The 24,624-nt window shown below is 58.6% G+C and overlaps 1 protein-coding gene across 2 annotated transcripts in view; it reads left to right on the forward strand.

Annotated features, from left to right (window-relative positions):
- Nucleotides 1-6,914: 6,914 nt before the first annotated feature.
- MPRIP (myosin phosphatase Rho interacting protein) overlaps nucleotides 6,915-24,624 on the forward strand; it is a 75,047-nt gene continuing 57,337 nt past the window's right edge. For both annotated transcript variants that reach the window (XM_080354075.1, XM_080354076.1), the window contains exons 1-3: nucleotides 6,915-7,184; nucleotides 17,821-17,898; nucleotides 19,973-20,038. In XM_080354075.1, coding sequence (XP_080210201.1) covers nucleotides 7,065-7,184; nucleotides 17,821-17,898; nucleotides 19,973-20,038 — 264 coding nt within the window. In that variant the 5' untranslated portion in view covers nucleotides 6,915-7,064. The remainder of the gene's footprint in view (nucleotides 7,185-17,820; nucleotides 17,899-19,972; nucleotides 20,039-24,624) is intronic.

Consider the following 24,624-nt stretch of genomic DNA (forward strand, 5'->3'; position numbering starts at 1 on the left):
ACATCAAGTCCAACCATTAACTCACCCCTGACACTACCCCATGTCCCTGAGAACCTCATCTCCGCATCTGTCCAACCCTCCAGGGATGGTGACTCCAGCACTGCCCTGGGCAGCCTGTTCCAATGTCTGACAGCCCTTTCCAGGAAGAAATTGTTCCCAAGATCGAACGTCGACCACCCCTGGCGCAACTTGAGGCTGTTTCCTCTCATCCTAAATAGCCACCACCACTGCCTGTTTTCTCGGTGCGGGCAGGTGCAGGACCATGGCCGTGGCACCACGCTGGGTGTCAGTACACGACCTGCACCATGCGCAGCTGCAGAGCCACGGCCACACCACAGCTGTCCCGTCGGCGAAGAACCACCATGATGTGCTTGCGGTGACATCTCGAGCATCGCTCCTTGTCCTGCGTGCCCTGCCTGCAGCACCGCAGCCCAGCTGGGAGCTGAGGGCAGCTGTGGTTCAGCCTGGGGGGCACAGAGAGCCCCAGGGTGCAGCTCCAGCACCCCAGTCCTGCAGCCCTGGGGTGCCCAGCCCTGCTCCCGGCTGTTCGGGTCTCTCCCCAGGAGATGGCACCCTTGGCTAGCCCAGCCTGGCTTCCCACTGGGTGCTCTGGCTGCTTTTGCAGCCCGGACACCCCAAAACCAGCCACTCCAGCCCCTGCCAGGGCTACTGTGCCCCACAGCAGCCCAGCTGGCTCCTGCCCGCTCCCCAGTGCCCCAGCACCTCTGTTTGCAGCAGCCCCTCACGCAAGGTGGGGTTCAGATGCCCCTGTACCCCTCACGCTGCTCTATTCCCCCGTTTGCACCACAGCCACATCCTGCCACCACCCCACGGGGGTGCAGCAGGCGTCACCCCAAGGATGCTCAGCACCCACTGGTACCCGGGCACTGCGGCGGCCGCTGTGCCGTGGGGTCTGCCCCTCGCAGCCGCTGTGCCGTGGGGCTGCGGATGAGCCATGGGGTGAGCCAGGCTCCAGAAGCACCCAAGTGCGTCATCGCGGGTGATGCTGTGAGAGCCACTGTTCCAAAACGTGGTGCAGATCAAGAGAGAACCAGGCTGTGCTCAGGGCCGGCTCCCCAAACCCGGTAGCCTGCTGGAGAGCAAGGACAGACGGACGGGAAAAGACTCGGTTTGGCTGAGGGCTGGCACAGAAGTAAGGATAAAACCCAGTAAATATATAGCAAAGGGGAAGGGAAAGGAGGCTTTAGCACCGGGGCTGCATGCTGAGGTGTGAAGTGTGGGTGGCAGATGCGGGAGATGAGTCAAAGAATCATTTTTGGCCAGAACAGCTAATCGGATAACGTGATGTTTTTAACCTGATGGGAATAACTCCGCGTCCCCACCCCTGACATTGCTGGATTTTCTCAGGACGAGAGGCGTTTCTGGCAGGACTTTTGCAGGAAGGAGCTCTGCTGTTAATTTTTAACGCTAAAAGCCCTGGGGAAATTCCAGAGGGCTGGAGGACGGCCAGTGGGAGTCTAATATTTAAAAGGGTTAAAAGGGCTGACCCTGGGAATTACAGACCAGGTAGGATGATCGCAGTCCCTGGACAAATTATGGGCTGGGTAACCGGGGATACTGTCAGCCAAAAATTAGAAGCTAAAAATATAATTAAGGTCGTTAGCTTGGTTTCATGGATGGCAGCTCCTGTCAAGTGAGTCGGCTTTGGTTTTTGGCATGACTCTGGGCTGGCTGATAAAGCTAATTGTGTTGCTGCATTATAATGGGTTTCTCCAAAGTGTTTAATTTATGGCCATGTGACATTTTCATTTGTAAAACTCGCATTATATGGAGTCAGCAGAGCAGACGCCCGACGGCTGCGGCTGGCAGGGGCGGTGGCCACAGGGACGAGCGCTGGAGGGAACTGGAGGGACCCAGTTTTGCACGGGATAATATTTTTAGCGAGGATGCTGAGGCTCGTGTTGAGAGGCGGGTGGGCAGGACAGGCAGCTGTTCCCTTTGCAGGAGAATCTGCTCTGCCCAACTGAACAGGCAGGGCCTGGCCAAAACATGGGGGAGACACGTGTAGGAGCAAAAGAGCCAGATTTTCCCTAAATCACAATGAGATCTGATGGCAGGAAGCAGTCACAGGACTCGGCCACTGATGACCCAACCCAGAGTGTAATTAACCATTGGCCTGATTTTAGGAGAAGGGTATGAACTCAACAGGCACTTGGCGTCTCTGGACAAGAGGAAATCTCTGCTTGGTGCGACGTGATTTAATGCGGCTTCTGGGACACGCTCAAGCCTCCGTGTGTGTGTTTGTGCATCCAGCAAAGCCGAGCTGTGCTGGACCATCCTCGTGGGCTTTTCCAGCCCCGTGGAAGCCACATCTCTGGGCTGCACCGGCTGCAGTCGAGCACTGTGGGTTTCCTCCAGTGAATAATTGGGGTCCTTTTATTTTTCCCAATGGGAAAATTTGGCACAGGTAGAGCAGGGCACAGAGACAGTCCCTGGGGCAGCCCAGGGGACTTTCCCTCCATCTGTGAGGGTGTTTTCTACCTCCATACAGATTTATAACCTGTGAGGAGCATCCAAGCCTCCCTTGGCCAGTGTTTCCCCTGCCAGGTGTTCCCCAGGCAGGGCTGGGGGTTTGGACTCCCCATAGCTGGCCTGCCCTGCTCAGGGGCCACATCCAGCCCTATGGTTTGGGCTCCACCCAACACAGGGCAGGACAAGGGGAGCCCTCGCAGGCGCCACTCGGTCCCAGCCTGGATCCCGTGGGGATCCCAGGGTTTGCCGGCTTTAAACCATGAATCCTGCCCTCTCCCCTGGGCATCCATCCGTCTGGCTCCACCGTAATGACAGTGAGGTGAAGGCGCAGAGAGATTAAATGACTTGCCCAAGGTCCCGTGGGGAGCGACGGCCACTCGGGAGGAGCATCCAGCCATCCTGCTCCTGTGCCGGCAGCACCCGGCCCCGCGGGAAAAGCTGCTGCATCGCAGCTTCGCCTGCAAAACCAGGCACGGCCACGTGTACCATGTCCCCTTCCCGGTGACATCCTCACAGGCGGGGGTGGTGGATGGTCCTGGCAGGACGTCCATGCCACAAGGGGAGTGGGTGCTGCTCTCCTCTCTCTGGTGGCGTTTGGTGCTGCTGAACCTCTCTGCAGCTGCCTGAAAGGAGGTTGGAGCATGGAGGGTGTTGGTCTCTTCTCCCAGGTAACAAGTGACAGAACCAGAGGAAACGGCCTCAAGTTGCGCCAGGGGAGGTTGAGGTTGGATCTGGGGAACAATTTCTTCCCCAAAGGGCTGTGGGGCATTGGAACAGGCTGCCCAGGGCAGTGCTGGAGTCACCATCCCCGGAGGGTTGAACAGACAGAGATGAGGTTCTCAGGGACATGGGGCAGTGCCAGGGGTGGGCGAATGGGTGGACTCGATAATCTTGAGGGTCTTTTCCAACCAAAATGATTCTGTGATTCTATGAACTCTTTCCCGGAGCAGGAGGGTTTTGCCGATGCTCTTCCCAGGCTGGGGCCGGTGCAGCCGGAGCCAGTGACTAACACCTCCTGGTTTGCAGATTATTTACCTGGCGCTGGGGCTCCACTTTGTATCCCTGACTCACCACAGCGCCTTCCCCCACCACTACTGCAGCTTCCTGATGAATACTTTCCATTTTTCCATTACTTTAATTGCCCTCATTTGAGAAAACTACTCTGGACTGGCTTTGGGCTGAAGAGACCTGTTATGCATGGCTGGCCCCATTAGGCATCTCCGTAACAGGGGCAATGGGGGGATGACGAGATGGGACACACACCTCCACAGCACCTGTAGGAGACCTCCATGCCATGGCCATACCTGGGGCATGCACGGAGAGTCATTGGCAATGAGTTTTTGTTGGCCCCGCTGGCTGCTCACATTGAAGGCGGCCGGCAGTGCATGGATGCTGGCTGTGGCACGGCTGAATGCGGCCCGACCGGTTTATGGAGAGGCCCGTCCCGTTCGGCTGGATTTTTGGAGAGGCTGGAGCCAGCCCCGGCACCAGCCGCTTCCTGCGAGGTGCTGCCAGCTCCGGCGGGGCCGTGCGTGGCGCCGGGTCGTGGCCCCGAGCCGCGGTGCAGCTCAGCCGCGTCTCCGGGCAGGCACAGCCCGCAGCATGGGAGACGCCAGCCCTGGCCCCTGCTCTGTGCTCTGTGCCACCACTGTGACCTGTTTTGAGGGGACAGTGCCCCAGGGTGCTGGGGAAAGAGCAGCCCCTTCACTTCTGGAGGGATCCTCCAGCCTATGGGATCCTGCCCCAACTCTGTGCACATCAACAGGGGGACATGCACAGGTCACCCCCGTACCCATCTCCCCCAGCTCTCCACCCTTTTGGAGATGTGTCACCCTGTGAGAAGTTTGTCCTGGCCACTCTCAGTGAGCACGAGAGGATGCTGCGCTCATGTTGACTGTGGGTGCTGTACCTCTGCCAGCTCATGGAAAGCCCCAAGGAGGTGACAAAGAGCCCAGGACCATGCGGACAGCACGTAGAGGTGCTCAGGGAGCTGCAGAGGGGCTTTTTGATGGAAAAAAAATGCTGGGTGTCTTTGGGACCCATAGGATACAGAGCACACCAGGTCCTCAGTGACGGGTGAGGTGGGGAATAATCCAGCAACATCAGGGATGGACAGAGAGAGAAGGGGATCAGGGCAGGTAAGGGCTGGTTGGAAAAACAATCTACCCTTGTCTGTAGAGCAGACATTCTGCTGTCACGTGCCAGGTGGACCCTGGACCCATGGCGAGGGCGTCAGGGTCTGTAAGTCCCAGAAGGGGAAATCCTCCCTCCCTGGGGAAGGACTGTGCTGTTTTTACAACATTAGGGTCAAGGGAAAGGCAAGAAAATCCACCCAAACTAGCAATATCTGGGGCGCTAGTGGCCACCCCTCAGCCTGGGAATATCAAGTGGGCTTGTGATCACCTGTGCAGCTGGTCCAGGGGCCAGGTGACGGTCCAGCCGTGTCACTGGTGTGGGAGGGGGTCAGCCCCGCAGCTCCGCTGTCCCATGCTAATCCGTGGCACACCGGCACCGTGCGTGCTGTGAGCGGCGATGGCAGGAGGGAGAGAGACAGATGATTAAAGCAGCCTTTGATGAAGCAAAAAATTAATAAACAAGCAGACAATTGTGCTAGTCTTTATTTACTCCAGGATGACAGCGTGGAGCCGGCGCGGCGAGGCTGCCGAGGCCAGGCCCCACATCAAACGGCGGGGCAGCGCCGGGTGCGAGGGGACCACGCCACCGCCACTTCTCTGACGGGTTTTTCCTGGTCCCAACAAACCCAGGAAGGTCTGCCTGCCTCTTCCTAATAGCAGGGCCCCGTCCCATGCTGGCGGGGGATATTGGGATGACTGGGAGATGCTGTGCACCACAGCGGCGTCCAAGTGAGGTGGGATGTGCCAAGCTCGGGTGCATTTTGGAGGTACCATTTAGCACGTTCACCTTGTCCCCCTGCTCCAGGGCTGGTGTTCCCATGTCTCTGCTGCCCAGGTGATGCTCCACAGGTGCAGAGGTACCTGCGCTGGCCCTTGTCTGGTTGATGTGCAGAATTAGGGCTGGGAGAGTAAATCCAGACCCAGCATGTGCCCATGGGTTGGTCCCTAGGCCACCCTGAGGGACAGAGCTGCGAGGCGAAACCCGCGCCCTCGTGCCAGGTCCTTATCACCTGGTCAGGTGTATTTACCTGCCGGTGCTGCCGGTTTCCACAGGATAACAAACGCGCTGGACAAACAGAGGAGTTCCCTGCTGGCCCCAGGGCGGGGGCACCCCCGTCCCCGCTTCGCCCCAGCGGGTCTCCAGCACCCCAAGTCGCACGGCTGCAGGAGGGGCACAAGGCTACATTGCCGCCCTGACGAATTTGGGTGTCCGAGTGGGTGATGAACCCCCATCTCCCACCATGTGCCAGCCTGAACCAGTGTGGGGCTGTGCCTGAGGCTGGGGACAGGGTTAAGGGGGGCAGTGTCCCTGCTGCAGAGGTATAGCCCCCCATGTCTGTGCCACCCATGGGCCCATGGCACCATGTGCTGCCCCAGCGCTGGGGCAGAGGTGTGGGGTAGGGCAGAGTGTGGGCGGGGTGGGGGGCTGCACCCCTCTGCTTGGGGGTGCTTGTGGGGGTGCAAACCGCACACGTTGCACCGTGTGACCCCTCTATGGGGTGGCCAGGAGGGGCCTGGGCTGTGCAGTGGTCACTCTGCTGTATGGGGAGGGCTGTGCATGGGGGGGGATGTGCACAATGCGGGGGGGTGCGCGTTGCAGGGGACCTGTGTACTGGGGTGCGGAAGTTCATGGCGGAGGGGGAGCAGAGGGGTGAGAAGGGGTCGGTACCCGGTGTGGGAGGCTCTGCGCACGGCGGGGAGAGGGCAAAGTACGGGGGGCCCACGCAACCCCTCCCGCGGGGGCTGTGCCGAGCCGAACGGAGCCGAACCCAGCCGAACCGAGCCGAGCCCAACGAAGCCGAACTGAGCCGGCCCCGCCCCCAGCTGTCAGCGCACCGCCTCTCCCCCGCGGCCGCGCTCTCCCCTGTCCTCGCATCCCATTGGCCAGAGAGTCCTTTTGTTAGCGGCGGATCCTCGTTCCCATTGGCAGGCTGGTCCGTCCGTCCGCGCCGCGGCTCCGCCCTCTTTTCCGCCTGGCTCAGCGCCGCTGGAAACTTTGCGGGCGGCGCAGTCGGCAGCGGCGCCCGCAGCGCCGAGCACCCGCCGCCGCACCGGAGCCAGCGGGCCCCGCACCGCCCGGCACAGCCCAGCCTCACAGGGCGGGGGCACCGCGGCCTCTACGCGCCTTTCCGTGCCGCCCGGCCATGCTCGCCCGCTGAGCCGCAGCGGAGGCGGCCGCCTTGCCGTTTGCTCCCGTCCCCGGTTTTAACTCGACCTCTTTTATTTCTTGGATTTTTGGGCCATTGTTGGGTCGCTGTTCGGGGGATTTGATTTTTGCTTGTTTGTTTTCCCTTTTGGACGCTCCCCCCCGCGCTCCGCAGGCGCCAGGCGGAGGCCGCGGCCGCGGGGAGGGCGGCGCGGGGCGGCGATGGGCGCGGCGGCGGGCGGGCGCTCCGCGGGGCGCTGAGCGGGCGCTGAGCGGGCGCGGGGCGCGCCATGGCCGCCAAGGACAACCCCTGCAGGAAGTTCCAGGCCAACATCTTCAACAAGAGCAAGTGCCAGAACTGCTTCAAGCCCCGCGAGTCCCACCTACTCAATGACGAGGATCTCAACCAGGTGAGACCTTCCCCCAAAATCCACTGTTTTCCCCCCAAAATCCGCCCCGGGGCTCCGCCCTCTGCCCGCCCACACACGTCCGGCCCCAGGGCAGCCTGGGTCTCCGTGGGGAGCCTGGGGTCCCGTGGGTGGTGTAGAGCCCCGTGGGTGCCTGGTGGCCCCACGGGTACCTTGGGGAGCACTGGGTAGGTTAGAGTCCCACGGGTGGCCTGATGGAGAGCCTGGGATCCTGTGGATAGTGTAGATGTCTTAGGGTCCCACGCATAGCAGAAGGTCCCATGGGTGCCTGCTGGCCCCACGGTTATCACAGGTTCCTGTAGGATCTCCAGGGATCCCATGGGGTGTTTGCTGGTCACGTAAATATTGTAGGGGCCTGTGTGTGCCTGCTGCTCACGTGGGTGATGTGGGGTCCAGTGGGGTGCCTGCTGACCCCACAGATAGCACGGGGACCTAAAGGTGTCCACAAATCTCATGGGATGTTCAGGAGCCCCATGGGTGCTCCTTGATGCCGTAGTGTCTAGGGGTCCCGTGGGGTGCCTGCTGACCCCATGGGTGGTGTGTGGTCCCATGGGGTGCCTGCTGACCCCACAGATAGCACAGGGACCTCCAGGTATCCATGAATCCCATGGGGTGTTCAGAAGCCCCATGGGTGCTCTCTGGTCCTGTAGCATGTCCAGGGGGCTCATGGGCTGCCTACTGACCCCAAGGGTGGTGTGTGGTCTCATGGGCTGCCTGCTGACCCCATGGATGGTGTGGGGTCCCATGGGGTTCCTGCTGACCCCACAGATACCCACACATCTTACGGGGCACCCAGCATCCCCACAGGTCCCTTAGGGCATGGCGCCCCATGACAGGAGGCACGGGGGTGGCTCACCCCTTTCCTGAAGCCATTTGGGGACTGGCACCTGCGCTTGGGGTGACCCCAGCCTGTCTTGGGGTGCACAGCAGCAGGTACCGGGGGATCCTCTGGGCTCCATCAGGAGATCCTGAAAGTCCTGGGAGAAACTTGACTGCAAACGAAACATCCCCACCCAGACTTGCAGGACATGGCCCCCTCACCCTATAGTCCCCTGCTTTCCTGGGGGGATGGGGAGGTGACCCCAGTCCCTTGCTGGTGAGGATCTGTGCGGGCAGGCTGAGGCTGTCAGGGCTGGGCCTTCCTCCTCCTCCTCTTCCTCCCAGGCCTGACGCAGGCCCGGAGGCCCGCGCACCCGTCACAGGGGGCGTTTGGGGCGGGGGTCCTGTCCATAGTGTTGGGGTGCAGGGAGCAGGGCCACCCTCCCTCCTCCCACACCTTTGTGGGCCAGGGCTGACATCCCCACTCCCAATCCTATTATGGCAATGAGATCAGACATATTGCTGTGCTCGCCTGGGGGGGGCGGGGGGGAAGGTTGGAGAGGGGGGGGCATAATGAAATCTGAGGGCTAATATGGAAAAAATGTAGCTGGAAAAAATGCCGTGGTGTGTGCGGGAAGGGGCGGGCGGCGGGGAGCATTGTGGCCATGCCCAGACAAAGGAGCCGTCCCAGAGGGGGCTCGGGAAGAGCCCCCCGCTCCCGGCCAGCCCCTTCCCGCTGCCCCGCATGGGGTTTTGCTGCCTTCTGGGTGCAAAGCTGCTTTATTTTTATTGGGGGGTTCAAAGCATTATTGCACGTTGTCCCCCATAGTGCCTGCCTGTCCCTGCCACGGGGGGCCTGCCGCCCTCCCTGGGGACCCAGAGCCGTGTTTCGGGCAGCCTCTCGTTTGCTTTGTTCCCGTTGGGCTGGTGGGTGGCCCTGGGGGGGGCTGCCACCATGGCCGGCTTGTGTGGGGATGGGGTCATCCCCGTGGCCGGATCCGGGCCCTGTGCGGGGGGCTCGGGTTGGGAAAACAGCACAATCCTGCTGGGCTTCTCCCTTGCAGCTGGGGTGAAGTAATCCCGCTTCCCAGATAAGATGGTGGCTCAGGCGGTGTGTGATGCATGCACGCACCCTCCCGCCTGGCCGAGCAGCCCCCGGCCACGGCCGGTCCAGCGCTTCCCCACCACCCCTCCGAATTCGTGCCCCGTGTCGGGGGAGGCTCCGCGCCGCAGCGAGCAGCCTGGCGGGATGTGGGGGTGTGCTCATTCCGGAGCACACCCAGGAATAACGGTTCATTTAACAGCTCTGATTTTCTTTGCGTTTTTAATTGTTTGTTTGTTTGTTTTCCTTTAATCTTGGTTTGGTAGAAGGGATATCGGGCTGCAGCGTGGGGGCTCTGTGCTCAGCTCACCCCGTGGACAGGGGCTGTGTTGGTGATTACCTAGAGTCAGGCTAGAAAAGTGCTTTTGAGTCATCTGACCTTTCCACTTGGCTTGCAGGAAAGGTGAAGGTACTTCACGCTTACGCACTCATGTCTCTTTTGGATTTTTATTATATAAAAATACCTGTGTGGGCGTTAGGAGCTGCTCCTCCTGCTTCCCGGGGTGCTCTGGGGGGCTGGAGCTGCTCAGGGCAGACACCAGCGCATGTTTGCAAAGAGTCACAAATATTTAGTATTAGTGGATTCCCATCGTACTGGGGAACTGAATTAGGAAAGGGGCAGGAGGGGGAATCCAGCCCCAAACATCAGGATTAATGAGCTGGAGCTCTCTAATAATAATCGGACTTAGCACTTCCAACTTCAAAGGGCTGCGTGGACGCTAAGTCCCTAATCCCGGCAGCGCTGCGTTCACGAGTTGTTTTTCTGCGTGGCTGTGCTACCGGGCGGGGGTCAGTGTGACTTGGGGTGTCTATGTGTGGTCCCACCACCCGTTGGAGCCTTGGCCATCCCCCCGGGGCCGCAGGCACGAGGTGACGTGCCCCTGACCCCCATCCCCAACTTGTGTTTGACCTTCTGGGGTGCCCGTGTGGCATGGGAAAAACTGGGTCAGTTGCTGCGTTTGTTCCCCCCTTGGGAATATGTCGCTGTGGGTCTACCCCAATGATTGCAAGCCCTGATGTTGGCACTCAGAGCCCTGTGTGGTGACATGATCTGGCCGTGGTCCCTGGCAGACATGGTGCAGTTGGGTGTCTCTGTCCTGAACGTTCCACCCACCCATCACCAACTCCCTTTGTGCTGCCCCTTTTTCCCAGCACGGGAGAAATTCCCTTCTTGTGGGAATTCCCTCTTTCCTGGCAAGAGGTGCCTGTGCTGGCACCATGTGGTCCCCTGTAATGTCCCGCGAACCTCAGGTGGAGGGTCAGCTTCCCAGAGCCTGCCTGGGAGGACACAGGGTTCCTGAGGACCTTCTTCCACCTCCAGGAGAAAGCCGGCCTGGCCAGCGGGACCCTCGTCCTGGGGAAGCCCCCCAGGGCTTTGCAGGGCCATGGGGTGGTCTCTGCTCTCCACGCTGGCTGGCCTGTGCGCACACATGCCCTCGGCTTGTAAGGGAGATGAAGCCCCCATGACAGGGACAGACTGGGAATTAACCTCAAAATTATGCTTGACCTGAATTGGAAGAAAAGCAGAGCGTAAAGCAGTTGCTTTTAATTTTCTCCATGCGTGTGCTCTCTTGGGGCATGGGGACTGGCACAGATAGAGGAATTTGAGGACGTCTATCCAGCTACCAGTGCCTTTTATTTTCTTTTTTCTTTTTCTTTTTTTGAGCCCATGGCATGGATGCCCAGAGGACCACCCAGTTAGAAAATGGAACTCACAGACTTTTCCCACTGCCTCCTCCCACTCTGGCCCGTTACCCCCCTGCCCAGCAGCAGGGGGGTGCTTATTTCCATCTCTCTTCCTTGGACATTATCACTTTCCTACTGTTCTGGATGCTGAGCAGCCCTGAGGATGGAGGGTGTCAGCGCTGGGTTGCAGATTTGGCTTTGCTGTGGGACGTTGCATCGATGGGGCTGCGATGCCCTGGGTTGGGGTGTTCTCTTGGCTTTGCGCCTTGTCCAAAGGGTGGCAGGGTGAGGGATCATGTCCCGGGCACGCTTTCGCCTCCACCCCCTGCTCCTTGGGGGAAGAAAAGCCCCCTCTTTCCTGGAAAGTGACCCCCATGCTGGCATTCCCTGCTCCCAGCTGCTTGTATCATGCTGCAAAAATCTGCCTGTACTTGACTAATTATTAGGACCGAACAGGGGGAGATTCTCTGCAAATGTCAAACCCGCCTCCGTTGGTGGCTGCACTGGGCAGGGACTTAGGGGTCATGGGCAGAGGAGCTGGGGTGGGCAGGGTGCTGGTGGCTGTCCCACCCCGGTGAATGTCCCCCTTGGAGAGTGGCGTGAGGGCAGCAGGGGCTCAGGAGGGATGTCAGGCTGGGCACTGGCGCCAGCTTTGGGTGCACTTAACCCTCTCCATGGCCCAGGGCACGAGGCATGGCGGTGCCTTTGGGTGCTGGAGAACCGTCCCCCTTGCGCACTTATTTGCTGCTGGTTTTTTGCGTGGTGCCACACCTTATCTGCTGTGGCACCCGAGGAAGCAATAAATCCCCTCTCCAGCGCTTTGGAGAGATGTTGCGGCTTCTCGCGGGTGCTGAGGAAGCCCCATTGTGGGAGATACGTGGTTAGATACACCGGTTCGCTGTGGGGCACGCTGGGCTTTGGGGCTGCTCGAGGAGGGTGAGCTGAGATTGCAAGTCCCATCCCTTCCCGCTTCCATTTTGCTGCTGCTTGACAAGTTGCCCATGCACACTGCAGCTGGCCCCTTGCAGCTCTTGCTCTGGCTGCCCAAGCCGATGGTAACACTTGGACCTGAGCGCAGCCCTGGGGCCAGGACCAGGGTATTTGCAGAAGGAGACCGGCTGTTTGCACGAAGGGTGAATTCAACCTTTCTCCTCCCTTTTCCTCTAGTGAGTTGGTCGCTCCCCTTGCCCACGCAGCAAACTGCCCAGGCAGCTCCTTTCTTTGGTGTTTGTCGTGCCTGGGCCAGGGCTGCCGGTGTGCCGAGAGGGCTGTGCCGTGCGCGGTGCCCGCCAGCCGCCCTGTGGCAGTGGTGCCTCTTGCTCCTCGCACCCCAGGTCCAGTCTGTCCAGACTGGTTTGGCCTCTTCCAGCATGATGAGGTGTGTTGGTGATGAAAGCGTCGGCAGCAGCTGGCTCCTGCCCACAGCAACGCTGTGCTAATGTGATTTTGCAGGACGTGGATGGAGAGGGGACTGTCCCCATGTGTCCAGGGCTGTCCCCAGGAGCTGCCCAGGTCTTGGCTTGGAAAAAAACCACAATTTGGGCTGGACCCAGGGGCAGCGAGCAGCCACTCGGCTATGGAGCTGCGTGATGAAGGGTGCGTTCACACAGCATCCCGTGCTGGGGTTTGGCCCCGTTCTGCCGCATGTAGCTGAAGGATATACAACGGAGGGGAAATACGGCATGGGCAGGGAAACGGAGATGTATGTGGCTGAACTGCCAAGGCTGGGTTATGTCCCTGGAGCGCGGGTTTGCACGGTGGTGTTTGCAGAGCCTCCCACCGGCCGGGCTTGTGGGTCTGCAGTGGTTCCATGTGGCATCCCGCTGGGAGCGTACAAAATGTGAAGCGATGCCTGACTCTCAGTTCCTAGAAGCTGTGTTGTGGGCAGGAAAGCCTGCTTGGGTATCACATCCCATTCCCGCTCCAAACACCGTGTCACCTTCCCCATTCCTGCCAGGTGACAGCTCCTCCAACTCACCCATCAACAATGTTCTCTCGGGTTCCAAGGTGTGCAAAACCGAGAGCGGAGCGGAGCTGAAACTGCCCAGATTTCCTCTTCCGAGGTTGCAACCACAGTGTTTGTGGTGACTTTCCCCTTGAGCCGTGCCAGGAATGGGTTCCTGCCCCTCAGGATCCCTGAGCAGCTTGGGAGCTGGTGCACAGGTGGCGGTGACTGTGTTGTCCCTACTCTGGTCTCCTGTGGGTGCAGCTGAGGGCTGTGACCCTGTTCCTGAGCACCCTCTGTACTGAGTACTCTCTGCATTTGGCATTGGAGGCACAGGCTAAAGCTCTGCTGCAACAGTCCATTTTTTTTTTCCCCTTCCCGTTCAGTTGCCAAGCCTGAACAAAACAAGCCCTGCCTCCATCTGAGACAGCCTGATTACGTCTGCCGGCAGCCTAAACAGATTATCCCTCCTGCCATGCGCTTGGAGCCGGGAGTCTCTCCCAGTGATGGATTTGGACGTTGTGGTGGGCGAGGACCACCTGTGGGGGCATCCCCACCACGTGTGGCTGTCCTGGCACTCCAGTGGGGTTGTGGCTGCTCTGCCACGGGGCTGTGACCAGACCCTAAGAGGAGATGTGGGTGTCAGCAGAGCTCTCCCATTCCCCCTCATGCGATGAGCTCCTGCGGGCACCGTGTGGCTCTGCTGGGTGCTGTTAAGCACCCTGCTCGGCTGGCTGATTGCAGGGAAGAGGTGAAGGTACTGCCAGCAAACACTGCAGGTGTTCAGTGGGCATGCTGGTTAGTGTCACAGCCCTGTGACCTGGTGCTCCATGGGCTGTCAGGCTCCTGTGGCCTCTCCTGCCTGCTGGAAGCAGGTGGCTGGGCTGTGCTCACTCTGCCCTGGGTATGTGCAGGGTTCCTGTATCACCCCGTACCTTGGAAAGTGCTGAGCGGCTCTGCATGTCCTGCAAGTGCAGTCTCCTGGCTGCTGGGAGCCGCATTCCCGGTGCTGGTGGAGCTGGTTGGGGTGGGCTGGTTTGTCTGTGCCTGGGCAGCATCAACTTGACAGCTTTGTGTAAACCGAGCTGGGGCCGCTTCCTTCTCCGCTTCCTCCCACCCGCCGTGCTGCCAGTGCCAGCCGTGGGCTGCAGGCAGCGTCCCCCCTTGATGTGACACAGGCCAAGGGGACGGATGCAGTGGCCAGAGCAGCGACCTGAGGGGCAGGTGAGGGGCTGCAGAGCACCCACAACACAGCTCTGGTGACCGGTCCTGAGGGTGTGGTGGGACACCTGGGCGTTTCCAGAGGTGTGACAGGATGCAGAGCGGGGACATGGGGACACTTCTGCCTGAGTCAGCCTCTACTGTTGCCATGGGACAGGACAGGGCATGGGGACACTTCTGCCTGAGTCAGCCTCTACTGTTGCTATGGGACAGGACAGGGCACTGTGGGGCTCTGACTCAGCCGTACCCTCTGTTTGGTGATGCCCCTGGACGGCTCTGTGGCTTTATCACCTTTTTTTTGGTGGCAAGGTGCCTGCAGATCTTTCCCGGGGTGGTGAGGCAGCGGCTTCGGCACCTCCCGGCTGAGGTTGTGGTGGGTGGTTGGCTTCGTCACCGCGAGCCGTGCCGGAGGAACCGGCTCTGCTCTTCCTGCCTGCCCTGGGAGCGCCGTCCCACCCCATCCGAGGCGTGGATGCATTGCTGCCAGCAGCTGCCCTCTGCTCTGCTCTCCACCTCGTTCTGCGGCTTCAGCCCGGAGCTGCCTGGATAAAAGCAAAGCTGCCCAGTGCCCGAGCATCCCACATCGCTGCTGCCTGCAGGGAAACCACGCGGAGCTGCCCTTGGGACGTCACGGGAGACGAACGGGGCTCTGCGTCGTCAAAGGCATCCTGGGAACCCTGGGGCTGCTCTAACACTATCCCTGCACGTGAGGTTGGACAGATCTGCTTGGACAGGGAAAGTTTTTGCTCTGAGCTCTTGCTCAGTGCTGGATGTTGCATTTTTCTCCTCTCACTGAGCCCTCCAGAGGAAGCTGAGCTGGTGCAGAGCATCGTGCGGCTCCAGCTCCGTCCCGGTGCTGTGAACACCCCCCTGGACCTGCCTCCCGCAGCAGCATCGAGCGGGTTTATTTTAAGCCTTGCTTGCTTCAACAGGGCTGTTCCAATGCAGGTGCGATGGGCTTATTTCAGACACTTTGTATGCTAATTCATATCCCTTTGATTTAGTTTTGTACCTCTCTGGGCATTTGCTTGGTTTTAGCAGTAGCTTGTTTTGGTTTGGCTTTAAAAAGCACTGCTGTGTGTTCATCTGTTGGTGGGTGGAACTGGGCTGCCCACACCGGCTGGCTCTAATTCATACCTTTCAGCTATTTTGGTTTCAATATCTGAATTTGGATGCCTCTGCCAAAATAAGTATAGCCCACTGGAGTTTTTTTGTGATGCCGGTAAAAAATGACCATGCTCTATGTGAAGGGCGTGTATTTCAGGTGCTTGGTGCTTTATATATGGTCAGTTGAGCCAAAATTGGAGCGGTTGAGGGCAAAATAATTCCTGCGGAGGGGTGTGAGCCAGGCTGAGGTAGAGCAGGGCTTGACGCCTGTGATATGAGGTTAAGGCTGGTCGCTGCTCACCCCGGTGATGGTGTCCCCTGTTTGGGTTTCATGTTTGCTTTGTCCTCGGTGTGACACCTGGATGTGCCCGCTGTTTGTCACAGTGGGATGCTGCTGGGGTGCAGTGGGGTGCTGGGGGCAGGACGGTCCGACTGGGAGGGCTGCAGCGCTGTAGCTTGTGCTGGGGAGAGATTATGCCCAGGGTTTGCTGGGCTGAGCGTTTGGCCGTGCCCAGGGGCTGTGCTGGGGCATGGATGGATAAATGTGGGGATGGAGGAGGGCTGAACCCTGCGAGCAGCCAAAGGCATCACTGCTGAGGGCTCCTTGGGGTGCTGCTGTGATGTGGTGATGCCAAGCTTTGGGGACACTGTGTCCCGCCTTCGTTGTCATCCTCTTCCTCGTTCCTGGGTGGTGGAGGCTGCTTGTCATCACATCTTAAGCACCGGAGCTGGTTGTTCAGGGCCCACTGCAATTACCTCTTGTGGGAGTTTGGGGACCTCCCTTCCCTGCCGCAGTGACCTGTTGAATTCACTCCCAACCTCTCCGGTGGGTCATTATTTGCCATTTTGCCTTTCCCCCCGTAAAACAGTAGAGATCCTTGGGAAAGGCCATTGCAGGTGGCCCTGCCCGGGCCGCACGGGCGGCCGTGGCCGAACCCTGTTGTGATGGGGAGCGGTGGGATCCCCGCTCCAAAGCCCTCCCTTGGCGTGGGCACGGCTGCGTCACGGGCGCGTTAGGGTGGGGGCGCGGGGCGGGCTGTGCCGGGGTGTGCCGGGGCACGGCCGGATCTGCCGGGCGCTGGCAGCGTGGGCGGCGCGGGGCCGCGCGGGTGCCGGGGCAGCATGGGGACCACGGGCGAGCAGGGCACCAGCACCCAGGTGAGCGGGACGGGGGTGGCGGGGGTGCCCCGAGCCCCTGGGAGGGAGGGAAGCAACTCCCTCAAATTAGATCCCACTCCCAGGACTCCATTTTCATTGTTTTTAATGCCCTTTAAAGAGTGGGGGAAGGAAGGTCTCCTCAAATCGTGTTTTCCCAGCTGCCGGCAGAGCAACACCTAGAGCTGATATGTCACATTGCCGGGGAGGGGATAAGAGATTTTGTTATTTATTTTCACTTCATAAACAGTAAAAGAGCTCCTCCAGCTTGTTTCCAGTTTGCTTACTCAGTGCTTCATGCGTTTGACAGTTTTTGGTGCATAGGCAGTTTCTTCTATTGTTTGCAGGGATTTTTCCAGAGGGGAAACTTTTTTTTTTAACATTACAAAACCACAGAAACTGGCAGGAGGAATCTAGGGGAGGTATTGAGTTGGAAACGGTTTTAAGCTTTAAGGAAAAGTAGAAGAAAAAAAAGAATGAAAGCAACAAGATTAACCAAATAATATTGAGAGGAGCTGGGAATGTATGTGTGGCCGGTCTGGGGATGGGCATGCAGGGATGTTTTGTGGTGGAAAGCAGCATCCCCAGACCTGGGGGCTCCTGCAGCTGAATTTGTCCCAGGTTTCCTCCCTCCTGGCTTGTCCCGGTCCCTCTGCGGAGCCGCCTCACCGGTGTGGCAATGCCTTACTGCTCTTGCACCAGAATTTGGCCCCAGCACTTGCCAGGAATGGTGTTGGCTAATAGTTTGCAGCTTGACAGGCAGCAGGACCGGTGCCCGTAGGACTTTGCAGGGGAGAACATGCCCGGTGCCCATCCCCATCCCACCGTGGTGTTGGGTCTGCTTCATTCCGGCCACTTCTGTGTCCAAACCACTGGTGGAAAGAAGGAGCCTGGATTTTATTTTTCCTGCTGATAAATGGCAGTGCTGTAAGGCATTTCTTTCTGGGTATTCTTTCCCTTTCTCTTCCCGGCTGGCTGAATGAACTGTTTTCCCTCCGCCTGGCTCTGACCTTCCTGCGTGCTCGGCCCTGTGCTGCCGGCGGGGACCCCCCCGCGGGAAGGGGCTGCTGGGTTGCACGGCACGGGAAGCGGCTGCGAGCTGGAGAGCCGCCAGCACCGGGTAGTTTTTCCTCTCTTAATTAACAAAAGGAAAACATCAAGCTCTCCTCTTGGAACACGTCTTTGCTTTGGAGTCGAGGTGCGCTGCCGGCAGCGAGGGGCAGAGCTGCCGGTGTGGACGGGCTCTGTGACACCGCGGTACCCGCCGTCGGTGCTCTCGGCGCGATGCTGCGCAGAAGTAGCTGAGTTTGGTGCTTAAGGCTGGGGTTTTACCTACTCCCGGTTGTCATCTCAATCCTGTTTGCACACAGTGTGTTTAACACCACAGGTTGCCATCAGGCATTGTGTTCCCTGTGCTGGCAGGGCTGAGTTTACCTGTGTGCCGGAGCCTGAACTCATGCAGCTGCCTTTGTGCTGGGGGCTGGTGCAGTTTCCCCTGGTCCACAGCCATCGATCCCATCTAGTGCTGGTCCACGTTGAGCCAGTTTCTTCTACACCTGATGTGTTTCCCTGTTTCTTTGCAGGCCAAACCCATTTATGGCGGCTGGCTGCTGCTGGCCCCGGAAGGAACGGACTTTGACAACCCCGTCCATCGCTCCCGGGTAAGTGAAGCCATGACGTCCCCTCCCCATGCCGTGGGTGTGGGTGGCAGAAGGAGCAGCAAGAGCCGGTCCCTGCCCATGGAGGTGGCACCTTCGTGCACCCATCACCTGTGCAGACCTGGAGGCCGGGAGATGTTCCCTGCAGCAGGGCTCCAGTGCGTTCCCCGGGGTGTGAGCGCTCCCGTGCTGGGCAGGCTCAGTCCCTGCAGTTTTATTGCTTACTGCTGTTGCTTTTTGATGCCCTGATGCTGCTGTGGTTGGCCTGACTTGTGCCACGCTGACAGGAAGGCTCTCAGGCTGGTGGGGTGTGGGCTGGATGGCTCTGAGCTGTTCTGGGACCATCAGCACGGCACCCAGTTTCCCTATGGGTGCTTGGAAACAACCACTTTATTATCTGCAGCTCCCCATGGGCATGCCCAGAGCCCTGAAGGGAGGCTGCATCCCATCCCTTAATGCAGATACCTGTGTCAGGCAGGTCGTGCAGCAAGGAATGGCCTGAGAGGTGATTCCCATTTGCTATAACCCTGCAGAGCTCTGAAACCGTGTGTGTTGGCAGCAGAGACCTGCAGAGAGAGCGGGACACACTCACCTCCTGCTCAAAGGGGTTTGCTGGTGCCTTGGGGATACAGCAGCATCATGTGGAATTGGAGCATCCACTGCTTTGCTGCCCTGGGGGTGTGAGGCCCAGAAGGATGTGGCCAGGCTGACGTCCCTTCACCGCTGGCTTGTGACGAGGACTCCCAGCCTGTCCCCAAGCTGATCGTCCAGGGATCTTGCTGCCGAGGTGGCCAGAGCAGGGCTGTCTCATGTGGGAGGGATGGCAACAGTCTGTGAACCCTCTGTCGTGCAGCCAAAATGCTCTCAGAGCTGCTAGTGATTGGAAAAAAAATCTATCTGGAGTGAACAAGAATTGGGTTCTGAGTTCAACGTGGGGTATATGGGTCACAGTTAGTTGCAGGCTTGCTGGTCCAACATCGAGGGGACATGGGACTCATTGCCCCCTTGGAGCAGAGGCTGCTGGCTGAGCTGGGCCGTGCGGAGGTCCACAGGGTCCTTGGTAGTTTTGCTTGTCCCTGAACACCGTGGACTTTGCCTGAAGGGCTGAGAAAAGTGTGATAAGAATTGCTGCACTGGGGCTATGAATCCAGGACTTTTTCTATTTCAGCCTGCTCAACCAGTTTTTGCTCTTGGCTGAAAACAACCTGGCACACACAGAAAAAAAAAGGCACTTTTCCAGCCAGATCAGTTCTCCAATCTCATTTGCTGTGCAGCTGCAGAAGCAGCAATGCCAGCGTGGTGCTGGGGGAGCCAGGACCACCTGGGCACTGCCACCATCCAAACCGAGCTTAGGCACTGCTGGGGGACATCTAACGGGACACATTGTCACCCTGCAGCACCATGTGTTGGAATAGACCCTGCAGGATGAAGCTGAGGGTTGTGAGCACTTGGTTGAGAGATCCATCTGGTGCCATGCAGGTCTTGGGTCTCCTGGAGAGCAGTAATGGACCTTGGGGACGTTCTTTAGAAGAAGAAGAAAGTCCTAGTTCCAGTCTAGGAGTTGGAGTCTCTTGTCTCTGGTTATTTTTGTTCCCTGTGTGGTTAAACCTGGCCAGCTTGAGGTCTGTCTGAATGCAGAGACGAGTGAGGTGGGGAAACAGCCCCAAAACAGCCTCTTCCTGCGTGTCCACGAAGCCAGGCAGTTAAATCAGCGTTGAGCAAGGTAGGCTGGTGTGAGCAGACCTCCAGCAAAGCCACAGGACCTTGCTTTGCAAAGCCCACAGCACCCCGAACAATTGGGTTTGGGATGTGAATGGCTGAGCAGAAGTACTTCTGCAACTCTCAGCACCTTTTAGGAATGGTCCCTGCACTGTTGGGGGGTCCCCCCTCTGCATTTTTGGCAGCTGTATTCCAGTGCTTGGTGAAACACATTGCCCGTTGGCACCAGTGCACTCAGCACAAAGGGTTTCGGTGCCTTTTCTCATCACTGGCTCCGTGGACGCAGCTCTGGTGTCCCCGGTGAGGCCTGGGGGCCGCTGGGCACTGCTGTGACCTGCTGCCTTGTTTTCTCTTTTAGAAATGGCAGCGTCGGTTCTTCATCCTCTACGAGCACGGGCTGCTGCGCTACGCCCTCGACGAGATGGTGAGTGCTGCGTGGCGGAGGCTGCGGCCGTGTTCGGGCTGTGGGGACCAGGCTGCACGTGTTGGGGAGCCGGGGCTGCTTCTGCTGCCCTCGGAGCAACCTGGGTGATGCTCCTGGTGTGCAGTGTGGCGAGATCTCTGCCGGACTGGTGAAGAGTTTTGCTTTCTGGGTTTGACTTAACGCCTGGCTGGGTTTGCATGGGATGGTGGTGAACAGTCTGTGAAGGATGGTGGGTGTTTTGGAGGCGTGTGGGTCCCACCTGGTGTGGGGTTGATCAGTTGCCCACAGATCCCATGCTGGCAGGAGGCACTGGGGGGGTCCCCAAGGGCATCACCCATCCTTTCTGTCCCGTTCCTTGGTGCTAGCTGTGGTTTGGTGATGGTGAATCTCCTTGGCAGTGCCCGGGAAGGAGGCGATGCCTGTGGAAAGCAGGTCAGCTGGAACACCTTCCCATTACTCACCCGCTGTGGAGTGAAAAAACAGACATGGGAGAGGAAGGGAAACCCTCCCATCCGCTGCGAGCTGGGAAGCGGGGCTGATGAGCCTGGGGGAAACTGGGCTGCTCATTTCTCCTCCTGGTTACAGAGGCTGCCCAAGGCTGACTGACCATGCTGGCACGGCAAAGCGGGAGCCTGGCAAAGCTGGGAGCGCTGGGACGCGGGGCAGCGTGTGTGCACACGCGGGGACCTGCGGGGACACGCGGGGACCTGCCTCTGCGTCCGGGAGGCTCCTGCGAGGGCTTTGTGCCTCAGTCCGCCGCCGCTGCCTCCTGCGAGGGCTCCGTGGGGCACGGCAGCACAGCGAGCATTGCTCGAGTTTCATGCCTTGTTTGTTTGTATTTTTTCTTGGGGTTGATCCAAGTGCCCTAAATAATTTAGAAGTCTCGGGTAGGAGCAGTGGAGGCTTTCAGTACATTTTTAGTGTCTCAGCAACCTGGCTGCACACTGGGCTGGTGTTTCGTGTCTTACAGTGACAGCAGCAGCGTGTGGCTGGCTGGGGTGGGGACATACCCTGAGTCTGAGGAGAGGTGAAAGGATGTTGGGAAAACCCAATTTGTAACGGGTTGGTTTGTTTGTTTGTCTTTTCCGTTTTGCATTCTGGGGCGGGGGGCACTGGATTCACTGTCCCATGGCCCCTCGTGGTGTGATGGGTGCTGCTGAGGAGTACAGGAGGGCTGGGTCCAGTCTCTCCGTGGCCATAGATGGAGGAGATGGTCATGGCTCCCTCCTCCTCGTCAGGGTCTGACACATGGTGTAAAAATACCCTCCTGACCTTTCTGCAGAGCACGTCACTGTGTGGGATCCATGCTGCTGTTTGCACTGGCTCTGCTAAAGGTGTTGTCTGGCCGTAGTTGGGCACAACCTCCCCCAACTCCTTCCAGCCCGCAGTACCAGAGCATCCCCTGCCATGCTGGCTGGACTGGGGCTGGAGGAGAAGCCCCTGAGCCAAAAAAACCCAACTGTTTTTGCATGGAGAATCCACTTTGCAGCCCGTGCAGGGATGATCTGCCCCAAGTGTGCCCCTCTGGGAGCCAAGTGGGGGTCCCATGGAGGCCTCGGTGTGGGGACAATCTCCGCAGCGGGCCAGGAGCCGGGCGGCAGCTGGCCAGAGACCTCCCAGGCTGTTGCAAGCAGGGATTGAATTGCTTTTCCTTGAACTTGTTAGACATTAATTTTGTGGGTTTGGCGATTTCTGCTCCTAGTAAAAGTGGGAGGGAAGGGAGAGGTGGGCTGGGGAGGGGAGTCCCGGCTGGTGATGGTGGTGGAGATGGTCCTGTGTGCCTGACCAGGGACACCCCCCCGTCTCACTCCCGGCCTGGCTGAAGGCAGGGGAGACCTTGGGGAGTACCCAAAGAGATTGGTGCTGCGGTATGCAGAGACCATGGGATGGGCCAGCCTTGGGTGCAGAAGCCTTTTGCCATGGCGTGGGTCAGGTTTGGTGTTGGATTGGAGCATTTTGGGCATGGAAAGCCCTTAGCAGAAGGTGGGACACAGCGGGCACCAGCTGCCCTGCTGGCATCCAGCCCCCTCCTGACACCTGCCTACATGTGTTCCTGAGCTGACCTTGAGTCTGTGCCTCTGCTCAGCCACCTTCTTTCTGTGTGTCCATCCTTCTGTCTGTCTGCCCTTCCTCTGCCATATAGAACCCAAACTATTTCTGCGCAGTGGCTGCGAGGGGGAGGATGTGCACAGGCCATGGAGCTCCAGCCCCTTGGACCCGCTCCCTGGGGTCTCCCTCTTGCACCCAGAGCCTATCTGGCCTCTGGGAATGCCAGGCAAAGCTCTGTGCATGGATCGTGCCAGCAGCCGTTCCTGGCTAAGCCGAGCCTGCTCAGACGTGCAGAAATTCCTCCCTCCCAGCTGTGGTTGGATGCAGAGGTTGTGTGATCGCTCGGGGTTGCCTTCCCATGCTGAACTGCTGTTGTTACCCCTCGGCCCTGGCTCATTGCTGCTGTTTGATAAACCTCCGTGCTGGGCTGGATGATGTGCAGGGGCTGACGTTTCTCCACAGCAACTGGAGGATGGTGAAACTGCTCTTATGTTGGGTTGAGGGAAGGTGGGAGAGAGGGTGACTAGGGACAGGCTTGGGGATGAGCGGCTGCATTGTGAGTGTCTGAGGACGTTTGCCCCTATGTGCTTCCCAGTCTTGCGGCACTGCCTTAGTTTTCTCAGCAGATATATTCCCTGATTCCCCATTGCGTGGAGTGCGAGACTAAAGCCTGCCATAATACCTAAGCCAAGGCTAATGCATCCAGAAACTTGTTTTGGAGGTGTTAGAGTCACCCGAAGTGTTGAAACCTTTGGTACTTTAGAGTATTTTAAACTAGAGAGGATAAAGTTCTCAGCCTGTGGGGAAACAGCCCTGCCTGGGCTGGGAGGGATCGTGCTCAGTCACTCGAGGGGACAAGAGGGGACATGTGCCAGGATGGCGAGCAAAACCTCTCCTGGCTCCCAGCACGGGAGGAGATGCCCACACTGGTGCTGGCAGCTGCATCCTCTGCCGCGGCCTCACTCTGTGCGAGGTCTCGGTCCTCCTGGTGAAACACCCAGTGAAACCAGTGCTGCTGTGGCACTGGGAGAGCAGCCCGGTACCACGGTGGTTCGGGTGGTTTTGGTTGTGGTGTGGGAGCTGCCACAATAGTGCCAGGGCAAGGGGATGGAGCCAGAGAGCAGCAAGTGCAGAGCATTTGCCTTCTTTTGTTTTGATTGCTGCGATCTATAATTAGCGGCTGAGGTCTCTATAAATAGAGCCCTGCTGCGTGGGAACGCAGTGGAGAGGCTGTGGGTGCAGGGGGGTTTGTGGGGATGGAGAGAGCTGTGGGTGGTGGCCTCAGCTGTCCCCTCCCTCCTGGCCCTCAGCACTGCCTGGGGACAGATCCAGCCCCATGGCTAGAGCAGATCAGAGAAGAGGGTCTGGATCTCTAGCTCAGCATCTTAATGAATCATTACATGTCCATGGGCCAGGCCTAGTCTCTGTGCCTCAGTTTACCCCTCTGCCACTTTCCTTGGGCTGGGATTTATACTAGGTTGGCATTTGCTGGAGTCAAGTTCCTTTCTACAACTGGGGACAGACATTAAGATCAGTGTCTGAGTGGAGTCTAAGAGGATGCTTAAACCAGCAGTCAGCAGCCTCCGTGCAAGAATTTGCTCATGCGTATGGAATTGGGTGGTTTCATCCTCCACAGCGGCATCGCAGACCCTTCCTGGGCTCGCAGCACGGTGGTCCTGCTCCTAAATCAGGAATTCGGATGGATCATAACAGCATTAACCTCAGTATGATGGAGCGGACATCCCTGTTCCAGCCTGCGATGTCTGGGAGGGGGGTCAGGAGCTGATAAGACCGGGGTGGGATGAAGAGTGAGGCCAGCTTGGCATCTGGCAGTGGTTAGGGGAGCACCGGGACCCCTGGACCGGGTGTGTAAATAGGAGAAGAGGGCCCAGCTCAGAGGTGGGAGGTCTGGCAGTGTGCAGGGTGCTGCCGGGTCACATCTGGAGACCTGCAGGTCACATCTGGAGACCTGCACGGCCCCAGGCCCTGCTCCCGGCCGCGGAAACCTAAGGAATTGGCAAATGGGTAAAAAGGGAGAGGGGTGTAAGCATTGGTGGCTGCTGGTGGGGGATCAGAGTGAGGGAGCGATGCCGTGATGCATAGACACCTGCAATTGTTATTTCTTAATAAACCGCCTTCCAAAATTGTCTTCATTCAGAAGAAAGGGTCATTTAAAAATGCCACCATCAGCAGAGTTGCCCCATCCTGATTTTCATCGTAGTTCCCTCCTTTGTCATCTATATTGTTTTAAGAAGCCAAGAATCTGTGCGTGTGTTTTTTCTCCTCCTTTTCAGATCAAAGCAGTTTACTTCAGTCTTGGCACGGAATGGAAATTCATTGGCAGGGATTAAAAACGAACCTTAAACATCCTGGCCTCTCTGTCCTTGCCTTTTCCACGCATTTCACCATTTAAGTGTTTCCAAGCTCTCCCTGCCCCCTCCTCCACAGGAGCACTGGGCTTTAAAAACCCCCGTTCCCCTCGTCCCCGTTGTCTCCCCCCGTGCATGCAGTTTTGCCAGTGCCTCTGTTTGCCAGAT

This window comes from Nesoenas mayeri (genome assembly GCF_963082525.1).
Source record: "Nesoenas mayeri genome assembly, chromosome: 15".
Classification (NCBI taxonomy): Eukaryota; Metazoa; Chordata; class Aves; order Columbiformes; family Columbidae; genus Nesoenas; species Nesoenas mayeri.